The sequence below is a fragment of the Lepus europaeus genome, chromosome 17 (genome assembly GCF_033115175.1).
Source record: "Lepus europaeus isolate LE1 chromosome 17, mLepTim1.pri, whole genome shotgun sequence".
NCBI lineage: Eukaryota > Metazoa > Chordata > Mammalia > Lagomorpha > Leporidae > Lepus > Lepus europaeus.
In genome coordinates this window covers 8,837,139-8,851,450 of record NC_084843.1, presented here as the reverse complement: position 1 = coordinate 8,851,450, position 14,312 = coordinate 8,837,139, and the positions used below count along the sequence as shown (strand labels likewise).

Below are 14,312 nucleotides of genomic sequence, written 5' to 3'. Positions count from 1 at the left end.
CAGGGGTCAGGGGCTTCTGTAGAAGCTTTCAGAGGCTCTGCCACTGCAAAGGAAAAGAAAGAAACTCAGGCCAAGGGTGGCTGAGTGGTCGTGATTGGCTCAGTCCCGGGAGGTGGGCGGGCACCAGCAGGAGGGTATCTGAGTGGGTCTGCAGGGCCTCCTCTCCCCAGGCGGGGGGCAGGCCTGTCTGCCAAGCTGCACTTTTTATGACTTCACTCATTGAAAGTCAGCCACGCCTGGGTAAGTGCTCCGCACACAGCATCAGCAGGTGCCAGACCGCGCGTCAGCGCCTTTCCACAGTTTTCTTTGTCCTTCCGTACCCTGACTCTGGAGCTGCCCCAGGTGCGTGCCGAGAGCCCTGTGAGCGTTGGGCTCCTTTCTAGAGAGAACGGTTTGTTCTCTGCTCTAACACAGAAAGGGCAAGCGAGTGATTCCTGGCACCGAGCTCCCTGGCCAGGACAGCCCCGTGTCCTCCGATGTGGCCAATCAGATGGCAGGGGCCAGGTTCGTTTGGATAAGCCTTTATTGAAAGGAGCCCGTTGTGGAATAATGGGGAAATCCTGTGTGAAAGGCCCCGGGGGGGCTGGCCCGGGAAAGGCGGATTCCACGTGGGCAGGAGCCTTGTCTAATCACGGCACGGCCGCGGGCCAGGTATGAAGCACAGCTGGTTTGGGCCGGTGCGAGGGTGGAGACCGGCTGTTTGCTGGGCTGGCTGAGGTCGGTCAGCACTCAGTACAGACCTCGCAGGCTTCTGAATGGAGGAGGAGAAAGTCCAGTTGGTGGAAGGCAGACTTTCCGTGGACTCCCAGCCTCCAACGTCAGGACCAGCCGTGAACGTGAGTAGAAGGCAGAGCTGTGCGGGCCTTGCTTTCTGGTCTGAGGAAAGCCTGAGCGGGGGTCGTAGCAGAATTGCCTAGAAGATTCCAGATCAGCCAGGCCTCTTTCTGAGGTGTTGATAGATACGCTTTACTAGAAGGAGTTTGGCCTTTCTCTTTCATCTGCTTTGTTAAAACAGCCAGGTCCGATTTCCTGATTTTTAGTAGGATTGTGGAATTCAATCTGGGGAATGAGCACCCAAACATAGTACGATACTAAACCTTAGGAAATTCTGGTTTCTGAAGGTTCAGACAGACAGATGTCAGAAGTCACAACAAGTGATAGGGCCATAAGATCCCAACACTCACCATGATTTTCCAATGAGGAATCAGCTTCCAAATGAAACGGGAGTGATCAACTTTAAATAAGGCAAGATTTGTGCATTCTGTAAGAGCATGTGAGTGTGTGTATGTGTGTGCCTATAGCAGATGGCAAGACAAGATTAAGGAATTGTACCCTTTCCATTAAGGGGTTGGGAGTGAGAGCATTGAACTTGGGGTGATATGGCAACTTTCTGTGTTGAGGCATTGTAATAAGGCCTGCTAGAAAGAGCCGGGCTTTCCTAGTGCTTGCTCCATGCCACAGACCCCGGGGGCTACGCGGCAATCATGGTTGAGTGAATAAGTGGATCAAGGTGCGACTTCTCAGTTTCCTGAGGAAATGCTACGAGGAAGGCTGGATTGCCACGGAAGAAATCCCAGTGTCAGAGGCAGGTGGCTGCGGTCTGTGTCCGCCTTTTGCCCTCCCAAACGGGGTCTTTGGCGAGCTCCTTACCTTCTCCAGCCTCTGTTTCCTGCCGGCAATAGACTGATCGCCTCTAAGGCTCCAGGCCTGAGACCATGGTCAATGTCAGAGTTTCTGTAACTTCATCTGTCCATGTAGGAGACGTGAGAGCAATAGTGCCCGTCCCACACGGGTCGCAGAGTCTCGTGCACCTTGGTTGCGTGGTGCTGGGCTGCTCTGTGAACGGGACGGGATGCTGCACAAGGTCCCTCCCTGAGCCCCCGGAGAGCACTCTCGTTGTCTCGGCAGCTTCATGTGCTCCTACATCCCGTGTCTGACCCCAACTACCCATTGTCCTAGGCCAGGAAACCCGGCTGCCTTCAGAAAACCACGTGCAGAGTGAGACCGAGCTGATGAAACAAGTGTATAGAGTGACACATGCGAAAAGCATATGTTGTTGAGAAGTGGATTTCACGCCTCCCGCTGTCACCAGCAGCGGGGACCCAGCCCTGGCAGGACAGGACGCAGCAACCCTGGGTTGAGTGGCTTGCTCCAGCGCCGAGGCGCATGGGCCCCTTTGCCACGCCTCCGTGCGTGCACACGGATGGGAATGCTGGCGCTGGCTCTCACACTCAGGAGTAAACTCGTTTTTCGGAAATGTCTGCCAAGCTCGGGTGGGGAATACAAACAGCAGCCCGTACCAGGAGCGGGTTCTGGGTGGCATAGCGCAGAACGACAGCCATCGCAAAGCTGTTTTCCGGGATGTGGCTGCGGAGGGGTGCACTTCCCAACATCTGTCTTTTGAGTTTGGGGAGATGAGCGGCAGAGAAAAGCCCCGGCGCCTCTTCCACCTTCCCGATATTTACATCCTTTTGTCTCTTCCAGTCGCCTTCGACAAAATCCCGAGGGCCGTGGGGCACCCCGAATCACCATGGGCAATGAGAACAGCACCAGCGACAACCAGGTGGGTGGCAGGAAGCTCCTCCCTGGGCCGCTGAGGCTCTCGGGGCTGGCCTCGGCTCCTGCACTCTTTCTTCGCAGCACCTGGTCTCTACACGAGAGGGAGCAGGCTGAGACGCAGCCCGCACCTGCTGTGTGCCCCGGAGAACGCAGCCTGACTGTGCTTTATAAGCCACGAACACTAGTTGTAGTTTTTATTCCCTGCCTTTAAAACGCACAGCTTGGGAACTTGGCACACTGCTCCTCGGTTGTGCCTCTCTGTAAACTTTCTGACTTGGGTTTGGTAGAGGAGGTTAAACTGGAGCCTTTTCTGTACTCCTCCTCCAAATAAAGTTATGACCGTTAAAAAAAATGATTGAAAATCTATCAACTGGTGTTGAGCAGACTAAACATGAGCTGTGGTTCTTACATCAGGCCAAGGGTTTCATAATATGGAACGGGTACGGTGCATAAGTCTGGGATCTTAAAATATAATCAGATTTTATCACTGTCTATTTCAACGTTGCGAGTTTTAACTTAGCATTCTGGAAATCAAAACCAGGGAGACACTTTGCCATTCATGTCCCACGAAGTGTGTGGAAAACGTGGATTAATGGTATTGATGGGAAAATCGGGTCCAAAATTGGAGCCAGCCTACCGTAACCTGCTCTCCCCTTGCCTTTTTTTATTCCCTGTTGTCCTGTTTTCTCAGGAAAGCAGGAACTGTGCAAAGAAAAGGTGGCAAATGCCAGGGGTGTTAGGGGCAGGCAAGAAACGACGAGTGTTTCAAGTGCCTGGGTGGGAGGCGCTACAGAGAGATGGGGACTATGGTGCGCAGGAGAGTTCTTGTCCCTTATCTGGGGGAAGCTGCCATCATCAACTCCAGCTGATGGTCACCGGGGGAGAGCGTGGGTTCCATGTTCCATGATTTTCTTAGTTCTTCAAAAGAAGCCAGGAACCTGTATTTTTTTATGAAGTCTTGGAATTTTTTTCAATTGTTAAACTTTTTATTTTGAGGTAGATTCACGTGCAGTCTTAAGAAATAGCAGAGAACCCCCATGTACCCTTCACTTAGTTTTCCTTTTAAAATGATAAAAGTCTTAGATAAAACTTTTTCCTCTTAAAACTATAGCACAGTATCACAGCTTAGATGCAGACATCGAGGCCATCGGGATTGCAGAATGTTTTCAATTCCAGAGTCGTCCAGAGCCACACCTCGCTCTCATTCCCTCATCCCTAACCCCAGCAACCACTGCTCTGTTTCTACAATTCTGTCATTTCAGTTATGTTATATACATGGAATCACACAGTGGGTGACCTTGGAGGACTGGCATGATTCTTTTGCAATTCATTCAAGCTGTTGGGTGTATCTACAGTTCATTTCTGTTTCCAGTTGAACGGTGTTCCAGGGTGTGGATGTGTGATAGTTGCTTGAACCATTCACCCATGGAAGCACATCTGAGCTGTTCCCAGTTTCGTGCTATTACAAACAAAGCTGCTGTGAACGTTTGTGTGCAAGCTGTTTTGTGAACGCACATCTTCCTTTCTCCAAGATAAATGCCCAAGAGTGCAGTTACTGGACTGCGTGACTGTTCACGCTTAGTTCTGTAAGGAGCTGCCCAGCTCTTGGGCAGAGCTGCTGAACCATTTCACAGCCCCACCAGCAATTTATGGGTGGCCCGGTTCTCTGCATGCTGGCCTACATTGACTGGATGGTGTTGCCATTCTTTTTTTTTTTTTTTTAAAGATTTATTTATTTACTTGAAAGTCAGATTTACACACACACAGAGAGAGAGAGGTCTTCCATCTGATGGTTCACTCCCCAGTTGGCCACAACGGCTGGAACTGCGCCAATCTGAAGCCAGGAGCCAGCAGCCTCTTCTGAGTCTCCCACGTGGGTCAGGGGCCCAAGGACTTGGGCCATCCTCGACTGCTATCCCAGGCCACAGCAGAGAGCTGGGCGGGAAGTGGAGCAGCCGGGACTCAAACCAGCGCCCATATGGGATGCTGGTGCTTCAGGTCAGGGTGTTAACCTGCTGCGCCACAGCACTGGCTCCAACTCACTTGGTCTTGATACCAACCCTTTGTCAGATCATGACTTGCAAGTATTTTCTCCCATTCCATAACTGGCGTTTCTGTCTTCCTCACAGTAGTTTTAATTTTGAGGAGGCACAATGTATCAGGTTTTATTTTCACAGAGAGTTGAAGAACTTTTTGCCTACAGCCTGAAGATTTTTTTTCCTAAGACTTTTAAATTTTATATTGAGTCTGGCCTACTTTGAGTTAATTTTTGTACAGAAATCTCTTAGTCTAATTTTTGCTGCTGTAACAAAATACAAGAGATTTCCATCTTCCTCGCCCTCACATGTGCAATAGAGGTTAACTTGGCTCAAAGCTCTAGAGCTGAGAATTCTGAGAGCATAGCACTGGCTTCTGGTGAGGGCCTAGATCTGCAGCACCACGGTCAGGAGGGCAAGCGAGAGCCGTGAGACAGAGCCAAAGGAGCCCAGCTCCCTCCGTGGCCAGCCCACTCCCCAGTCATGGCTTTAATCCATTCACGTGCAAAGAGCCCTCGTGGCCTAATCGCCAATTAGAGTATTTATCTCAAAGGGAGGCAGAGAGAGACAGAGATCGAGATCTTCTATCCGCTGGTTCACTCCCCAAATGGCTACAACAGCTAGAGCTGGGCCAGCATGAAGCCAGGAACCTGGAACTCCAACAGGGTCTCCCACATGGGTGCAGGAGCCCAAGAACTTGGACCATCACCAGCTGCTTTCCCAGGCACATTAGAAGGGATCTGGATCAGAAGTGGAGCAGCCAGGCCTTCCAGTATGGAATGCTGGGATTTGACCAACTGTGCCTCAACACCAGGCCCTTTTCCCCGCTTAGTACTGGCACAATGGCAGTTACATCTCCTTATGGATTTTGAAGACATCCAACCATAGCAGGGCACAAGATTTGGATTCATTTTCTTTCTTTGAAGACTGCTGTTGTAGAGCAGTTTTACATTCACAGCAAAATGGAGAGGCAGGTGCAGAGATGTCCGTGTTCCTTGTCCTCACACGTGCATAACCACCCCCACTAGGTGCATCCCCCCCAGGGGGCACATCTGCCTCCCTGGATGGACCTCCATGCCACACCCTGCACCCACAAGTCTGAGGTGCATGGGGAGGCTCACCCTTGGTTTCACACACGTGCTCTCTAGCGCCGTATAGGGGACTGTAACTGCCCTATAGACCCTCTGTGCTTTGCCTATTCAAACCCTGACACCCGCGGATCTCTCCGCTGTTGCCATAGGTTTGCGTTTTCCAGAATGTCATGTAGATGGTGTGAAGTTCTTTCCAGATGACCTGCTTTCATTTCGTGATGTGCGTTGTCTTTTCATGGCTTCACAGTTCATGTCTTTTTTGAGCTGAATAACTTTCCATTGTCTGCAGCACCACAGTTTATTTATTGAGTAACATCTTGGCTGCTTCCAAGATTTGACAAGTATGAATAAAACTGCTATCCACATCCAAGTACGAGTTTTCCTGTGGACATATGTTTTCAGTTGCCTTGGGTAGATGCCAAAGCGTGGTCACTGGATCACATGATGAGAGTATGGTTGAGTTTTGTAAGAACCTGCCAAACTGCCTTCCACAATGGCTTCACCAGCCTGCATCCCCGGCAGCAGTGAGTGAGAGTTCCTGCTCCACATCCTCCCAGCAGCTGCCGTCGTCAGTGCCCTGGGCCGTGGCCATCCTGATAGGTGTTGGCTGTGTCCCATTGTTGTCTGGCATGGGGCAGCTCACTTTCCCTCTGCGTGTCTCCTTGGGTGTAGTGTCTGGGGTGGTCTTCAGCCCATTTTGAAATTAGGTTGTTTGCTTGCTTAGTGCTTGCTTAGTACATTTATTTTTTATTTGAAAGGCCGAGAGGAGAGAGAGAGAGAGAGAGAATGAGAATATTTTCGAAGCCAGGAGCCAGGAACTCCGTCTGGGTCTCCCATATAGGTGACAGGAACCTAAGTACTTGGGCCGTCTTCCACTGCTTTCCCAGGCATATTAGCAGGAAACTGGATCTGAAGTGGAGCAGCCAGTACTCAAATTGATGTGTCCATATGGGATGCCAGCGTCACGGGCGGCAGCCTAGCTCCCTGTGCCGCACTACCCAGCCCCTTTTGTACATTTTAGATGACTCATTTTTCAGAGGTGTCTTTTGCACATATTTCCCCCCAGTCTGTGTCTGTTCTCTTGAAGCCGGGTTATGTGTCTCTGTGTTTCGTACTGTTTTACCTGCTGCTGTCCACTAGTCTGGTCCCACTGCTGAGAGGTCGACCCTTCCTCCATTGATCTGCCTCGTGCTTTGGTGAGAAACCGGTCAGGCACATCCGTGTGGGTCTGTTTCTGGGATTTCTGTCCTGTTCTATTAATTGTATGAATGACCATAGCTAAAGGAGGGGCTTCACAAATGGAATTAAAAGTAGGTTCATTTTGGTATGAAAGTTCTGAAATCTGTGCAAAGTCTTTTTAATAATATGCATTTTTCATGAATTTTAACACCTCTCACGTGCATGGATTCTAAAAATGTTTTTGCCCCCAAGCTTATCTTTTGACCTTGTCTTCCATGAACTTTTTGAAGTTCCCTCAAGTAAAGCGTCCTGAATCAGGTGTAGTGATTCTCCCCTTCATCCTCTTCAAAATTGGTTCAGCTGTTCTGGGAGACGTGGCTTTTCAAACACACGTTAGAATAAGCCTAAGTCTGCATAAATCTCTCTGAGATTTCCACCGGAATTAGGTTAAACCTATCGATCAATTGGAGCAGAATGAGCTGCTGCCCTGTGTTGTGTCTGCGAATCCGTGAGTACACAGCGTGTCTGACCCTTTGCTCAGTCCCTTTGGTTTTCCATCAGCATCCCCAGTCTCTAGCATGCAGAGCCGGCACGGGTGTCATCAAGCTGAGCCCGAGTAGTGCGTTTTCTTTGGAGTGACTGCAAATGAACTGGCATTTTTAACTCTGCTGTCCACACGTTCCTGGTTAGTGTATTGATTTCTGTGTACTGATCTTGTAGCCTGTGGCCTTGTAGAGCCCACTTATTTGTTCCAAGGTTATTTTTGTTACTTCTTGGGATTTCCTGCGCACATTACCATGTTGCTTGCGGACGTGGACAGTTTTATTCCTGCTTTTCCATTCTGCTTGCCTGCCTTTCCTGTCACCCCCTTATCTCGTTCCCCTTTTCCTCTCTCGGAGCAGCTGGAACTCCTGGTCTCTGTTAACTAAGAGCAGTGAGAATGGACCTGTTCCCTGTTCCCAGTCCCAGGGGCCGGCACTCAGTCTTTCACTGTGAACTAAGATACCTTCAGTGGGTGGTTTGTTTTGTTTTGTTTTGTAAATATTCTTTGTCAAACTGAAAAGTTCTTTCTGTCCTATTGAACCCTTCTAGTCTGCTGAGAGTCGCTCATTTTTAATCACAAGAGAGTATTGGATTTTGCCAAGAGCTTTCTGTGCACCAGCCATTGTAATTGTTGCCAAACCACTCGGCAAACTAGGAGTCGGAGGAGTCGCTATGGAGCCCCCAGATCCGGGCCGGCTCGCCTGAGGCACAGAGAGGCAGTCGCTGACGCCAGGCGGGGGAGGACTGTAGGTATTTATTGCACAGTGCAGAGCGAGCAGCCGGGCATCTACTGCTCCACTCGGAGGCTCCCTCAGGAGCTGGGGGAAAGGTTCTCTTAGACTGAAAGTGGGACTGGGAGGTGCCTGTTCAGCCCATAGCCAAGTTCTGGTTGGTCAGTGTGCTCGCGACCTTCCTTTCATTGGCTGGTGATGTCGTGCTCTCTAGGGAACCTCCCTGATGGCCAGTGGGCTTTAGCTGGTCTGGGGGTTCCATGAAAGTGGGAATTACCCTCTACGGAGACATGCAAGTCCCCTGGCTAGACCTGGAGTGCCCCTGCGCAAACCCCTCGGGACATTACTGGCCAACAGGGTTTTATCTGCTGGAGAAGTGGGTGCCTTTTGAGTCCCGGGCTTCGAGCCTTCTTGGGCCAGTCGCACCACCGCTTGACCCAGTGATTCCTTTCGGTGAAGGACAGGCAAGGACACCTTGGGCTGAGGGAGACAGAAGAGGAGCTGGGTCCTGCCTTTCCTCTAGGGGGGCTCGCTCTCCTGATCAGATGGTCTCTGTTCCCTGGCCATCCGTGGGCTCCATGGTGCTGGTGGAGTCTCGGATGTCCAGCCAGCCTGGTGTGCCTGGAATACGCCCCAACTTGGCCATGGCGTGTCCTTTTTCTACACATCGTTAGATTTGGTTCACTGCTATTTTGTTGAGGACTTTTGTGTCTAAATTCATTGGAAAGACTGCTCTGGGGTTTTATTTTGGGGTTTGGGTTTGGTATCAGGATAATACCAACCTCACAAAGTGAGTTGGGAAGTGTTTCTTCCTATGTCCTAGAAGAGATTAAACAAGAAATCTTACATTTTAAAAAAGTATTGGTTGGCCGGCGCCGTGGCTTAACAGGCTAATCCTCCGCCTTGCAGCGCCGGCACACCAGGTTCTGGTCCCGGTCGGGGCACCGGATTCTGTCCCGGTTGCCCCTCTTCCAGGCCAGCTCTCTGCTGTGGCCCGGGAGGGCAGTGGAGGATGGCCCAGGTCCTTGGGCCCTGCACCCGCATGGGAGACCAGGAAAGAGCACCTGGCTCCTGGCTTCGGATCAGCACGGTGCGCCGGCCGCAGCGGCCATTGGAGGGTGAACCAACGGCAGAAAGGAAGACCTTTCTCTCTGTCTCTCTCTCTCACTATCCACTCTGCCTGTCAAAAATAAAAAATAAAAATTAAAAAAAAAAGGCTTTCAATTAAAAAAAAAAAAAGTATTGGCAACCAATTTCAATCACTTTTAACATTCTGTGGGCCAAGCCGTCGTGCCTGCTGGCTGGGGTTGGTTCAGGGCGCCATCCTTGAACCTCCGCTCGCGGGCTTGTTCTGTCCGTAGAGGAGGGCGGGGCCATCGGCTGAGTGTTCTTCATGGGCAGCCACAGGAAAGGGGCCAGGTGTAGCCGGGCCTTTGCTCCCTGCTTGTTACAAGCCAGGCAGCTCACTCGGACCCCGCGCTGATCTCACGGAGCCAGAGCCTGTCCTAAGTACTGCTGCTGCAGCTCCATTCTTGGGCGTCTCCCAGGAGGCACCAGCGCTCCAGTGTGGTGTAGTGACGGTGCTGGTCAGTTACACTGTGCTTGTACTTGGGCAGAAATCCATCTCGGCTGCTGACCCCTTGGCCCATCCTAACATGAGACCCCTTTGCTTTCAGCAGGAGGAAGCCGGCTCACAGAGCGTCATCCTGTGGCCTCCCAACCCTGAGCCTCTGCAGGTACTGGGCACGTGGCGCTCCGCCTGCTTTGCCCCTCGGCCCCGCCCTAACCGCTGGGTGCTTGCAAAACGTGGCCTGGCAAGTGCATTTTGATATGTGGCTTTCTCCTCTCCCTCACCCACCACCTCCTCCTGAAAGAAGTTAGAAACCAAGGTCAAAACGGACATGTAGACTTTTACAAATAACCCCTCGGAGTGCCTGCCAACAGCTGGCTGAGTTGATGCGCTTTGTGATGCTGAATGAAGGGTGTGTTGTTGTGTTGTTAAAAGAATGGGACACAGATGCTGAGAGCCAGCCTAACCCTCTCCAAGTCTCCTACTTTGATTTCCTTTATCCTGGAGTGTCTCTGGGAATAGGGCGGTGGCCCCACTTCACTGCCGGTGGACAGAACTGATTTGTTACACAAAAGGATTAAACCCTGAATTGCTATGCTCTACTACAGCGAGCTGAGTTTTGTAGGTTTTTTTCCTTTTCTTTTTTTTTTAAAGATTTATTTGTTATTTATTTGAAAGGCAGAGTTACAGAGAGAGGGAGCAATGGATATCTTCCATCTGCTGGTTCACTCCCTAAATGGCTGCAATGGCCAGGACTGGGCCAGGCCAAAGCCAGGGTTCCTGTCTGGAAACCGGAGCCCAGGCACTTGGGCCATCTTCCACATCTCTCCCAGGTACATTAGCAGGCAGCTGGATCAGAAGTGGAGCAGCCGGGTCTCAAACTGGTACCCATATGGGACGCCAGCATCCCAGGTAGAGGCTTAACCTGCTACGTCACGATGCCGGCCCGGAGTTCTGTAGTTTTGACTGTGCTACGGGCTGGGGAAGGGGATCAGTCAGGAGCTTGGCATCTATTTCACATGGTGTTCCCTGGAGAGGATGTTGAGGTTCAATCCTGGTTTTGGGTGTGGTCAGGAGATACAGTGAAGCAATGGTTCTTCTGTGGCCTGCTCTGAAATCCCCGTCACACCTGGTGAGGTTCGCCCCAGGGGACGTGTTCTCTGTTGGGTCAGTGTGCCTGATGTGTGTGCTTCTTGTCCACTGTCAGCAAGGAGTGACATCTGAGGTTGTGAGGTGGCCACAGGCGACCGTTCGCCTGGAGCATGGTGACGCCTCTGCCAGGCCCGTGTGCTCAGGTGGCTCACCTGCCAACCCCAGGGGGCAGGCAGGCCCAGGCTCAGCAATCTTGCTCTGTGGGCAGAGAAAGGAGCTCATGAGGTCATCACGGATCGTCTGGGGGAAGGGAGGGGTGAGGATCAGAGTCTCAGTGCCCAGGGGCCCAGTGATTTTCAAACTGGGTTCTGGTCCGGGCGGTGGGGGGGCGGGTGGGGGGGACCCTGGCGGAGCTGAGTGGAGGGGAATCCTGGTTGCAGCTGCTCCTTTCCATGACCTCATATTGAAAGCTGGCTTCTGGAGGGAAAAGTTTTGGGATCAGAGTTGGAAACAGACAAGGATCTGGCCCACCTCCATCCTTTTTAACAAACTTATTCCAAGGACAGAGAACAATAGACCAGTAGAGAGCTCAGACTCCTGTTCACTCCCCAAATGCCCGCAAAGGCCAGGACTGGGCTGGGCTGAGGCCAGGAGCCAAGAGCTCAGCCCAGGTCTCCCATGTGAGTGGCAGAGACCCAATGACTTGGGCCATCACCTGCTGCCTCTTGGGGTCTGCACTGGGAGAAAACGGGAACTGGGGGCTAGAGTGGGGCAGGAATCCCAGGCACTCTGTTACAGAATGAGGGTATCCAAAGTGACATATGAACCATGGTCTGAATGCCCACCCCTTACCTCTCTCACTTTCCAGGGTTGTGTTTGATGGGACAGAAGCTCAAGGCATATGTTCACTGCCCTAAATCATGACAGGTTCAGGGTAAGACCCCGCCTAGGGGTTCTAGAGCAGGGCTGCTGGGGGGGTCCCTGCCATGGACACTTTGGCTCAGAACTTTGCACAGAACCCTGCAACAGAGCCCCAAAGCTCCCACCCAGGAATGTTCTAGGAGCCCCACCCCTGGCTTGGTCCTAGGAGCCAGTTTAGGTGTCGTGGGTCCAAAGAGGGAGAAGACAAACCACATTCCTGCCTTGTGGGACTTAACATCCAGCTGAGGAGTCAGACAAGCAAGAGAGGAGTACATCCAGGGCCTGATGCCGGAGCTCCCCGAGCGGCTGTGGTTTACAGGCCCCGTCCCAGCACACAGGAGTCCGCAGTGAACAGTCACCATGGTCTGCTCCAGCGCAGCCCCCTCTCCAGGGGGAAGCACCAGGCACAGCCTAACCTTTCCCATGGGAACCAGGCCCAGGTTTATTGGGCTAAAATAGACATAATTACTATTTTAACCCTTTTTTTTTAAAAAAAAGATTTATTTATTTTGAAAGACTTAGAGGGAAAGAGAGAGAGAATTTTCCCTCTACCGGTTCACTCCCCAGATGGCCACAATGGCCAGTGCTGGACCAGGCAGAAGCCAGGAGCCAGAAGCTTCATCTGGGTCTCCCACGTGGATGGCAGGGGCCCAAACACTCGGGCCATCTTCCACTGCTATTCCCAGGCACAGTAGCAGGGAGCTGGTTGAGAAGTGGAGCAGCCAGGACTCAGTCGTCACCCATATGGGACGCCAGTGCCGCAGGTGGTGGCTTTACCTGCTACACCACAACATTGTCCCCTCCAGGGTTTTGTTTTTTTTTTTTTTTTTAACTCAAACTGGAGCGCTGTGCTCCTTCCGTGCTAACTCCCCTTTCGCCCTTTCCCCATCCACTGGCAACCACTGTTGTCCTTTCTGAGTCCGACTACCGTAGGTCCTTGTGTAAGTAGAATCATTTGTTTTATTTCATTAAGCATGAGCATCCCTGAATCCATGTTGCCCCATCCATCAGGATGTCTGTCTTCTGTAGACTGAATAATATCCCACTGTATGAACAAATCACACCTTTTTAAAAAAGATTTATTATTTGAGAGAGAGAGAGTGGGGAAGAGGGGAGAGACAGAGAGAGGTTTTCCATCCACTGGTTCATTCTCCAGATGGTGGCAACGGCTGGAGCTGGGCTTATCCAAAGCCGAGAGTCAGGAGCTTTCTCCAGGTCTCCCACGTGGGATGCTGACACCACACATGGAGGCTTAACCTACCGTGCCACAGTGCCGGGTCCACAAACCTCATCTCGCAACAGACAGCTGCGAAGCAGAGCCTGGCAAAGGCAGCCGGAGAGGGACACACGCGGAGGGCTCTCTGTCTCTCTCTCCCCACCACCCAGCACTCTCAGATGAATAAATAAATCTTTACCCTCTAGGCCACAGCGCCGGCCCCAATACATCTTTGAAAAAATAAATAAGAGCGGGCCGGCGCTGTGGTGCAGCAGATCAGCGCCCTGGCCTGAGGCGCTGGCATCCCATATGGGCGCCGGTTCAGATCTGCACAGCTCTGGCCGTTGTGGCAATCTGGGGAGTGAACCATGGGATGGAAGACCTCCCTCCCTCCCTCCCTCCCTCCCTCTCTCTCTCTCTCTCTCTCTCTCTCTCTCTCTCTCTGCCTCTCCTCTCTCTGTGTAACTCTGACTTTCAAATAAATACATCAATCTTTTAAAAAAATAAGAGTAGGGAACAAGGGTTCTGATTCTGTTTCCAAGCCTTGATGTTCTGAAAGTGAGAAGTCTGTCTCCCCCTGCAGTGGGCTCTCAGGGGTCAGCCAAGCGCTGGGGGAGGTGAGAGGGCCAGGGTCCACTCCGAGGGCCCTGAGCCGTGGGTGAGAGGGCCAGGATTGCTGGTGTGGGTGCAGAGAAAGAGGTGAGCACTTGGGGTGTCATGAAGAGGCCAGGGAGGCAGGGGCTAGACAGAGCAACCCCAAAGTCAGACTTGAGTTCCCCGGGGACCGAGCCCTGCCAGTCGCCCAGGGAGCGGGGATGTGGCATCGTGGGACCTCTCCTCCAGGCCTCTCGGCAGCGGCAGGCAAGTTATTTTCATGGCCTTTGCTTTTGAAAGTCTTGGCCAGCAACTAATGTGTTAATTTAATTACCAACCACTTTATCTCACTTAAGAAGTCAAATATAATAAAACCTCACAACAGCCCCACTTTGGGTCCCGCTAACCAGTCCCCGCCGTTTTTTTGTCTCATCAACACAAATGCTATTTAAACCCTGAAACTGAGTAGCGTGGCCTTGGTTTCTGTCCTGGTTCCCCAGGGAAGAGAAGCCAGGGACGGAGAAAGTTCCCACAGCCAGCCTGGCCATGGCTCTGCCTGGCTCCCACACTGCACGCTGGGTCCCACTCCTCCCCTGTACCCTGCTAGGGCTCACACGCAGGTCCAGCCTTTCCTTCCTGGGACCCCCGTCCTGCACACCTGTGGTCTGAGATGAAGACAAAGCCACATGTAGAACCAGGGCCGTGGGAGTGACACACTGAGGGGTCGGTAGAATGTCCAGCTCTGGGCCCAGCGAGCCTCTGCTGTCCCTGCTCTCTGTC

At 52.0% G+C, this 14,312-nt stretch overlaps 1 protein-coding gene across 5 annotated transcripts in view; it reads left to right on the top strand.

Annotated features, from left to right (window-relative positions):
• The first annotated feature begins 656 nt into the window (after nt 1–656).
• The window catches only part of TACC2 (transforming acidic coiled-coil containing protein 2), a 183,527-nt gene continuing 169,871 nt past the window's right edge, over nt 657–14,312 (top strand). For 2 of the 5 annotated variants that reach the window (XM_062215160.1, XM_062215165.1), the window contains exons 1-2: nt 658–836; nt 2,485–2,563. In XM_062215160.1, the coding sequence (XP_062071144.1) occupies nt 2,531–2,563 (33 nt within the window). In that variant the 5' untranslated portion in view covers nt 658–836; nt 2,485–2,530. Of the gene's footprint in view, nt 837–2,484; nt 2,564–14,312 lie in introns of all 5 variants that reach the window. The other 3 variants (XM_062215161.1, XM_062215162.1, XM_062215163.1) reach the window with 3 other exon arrangements.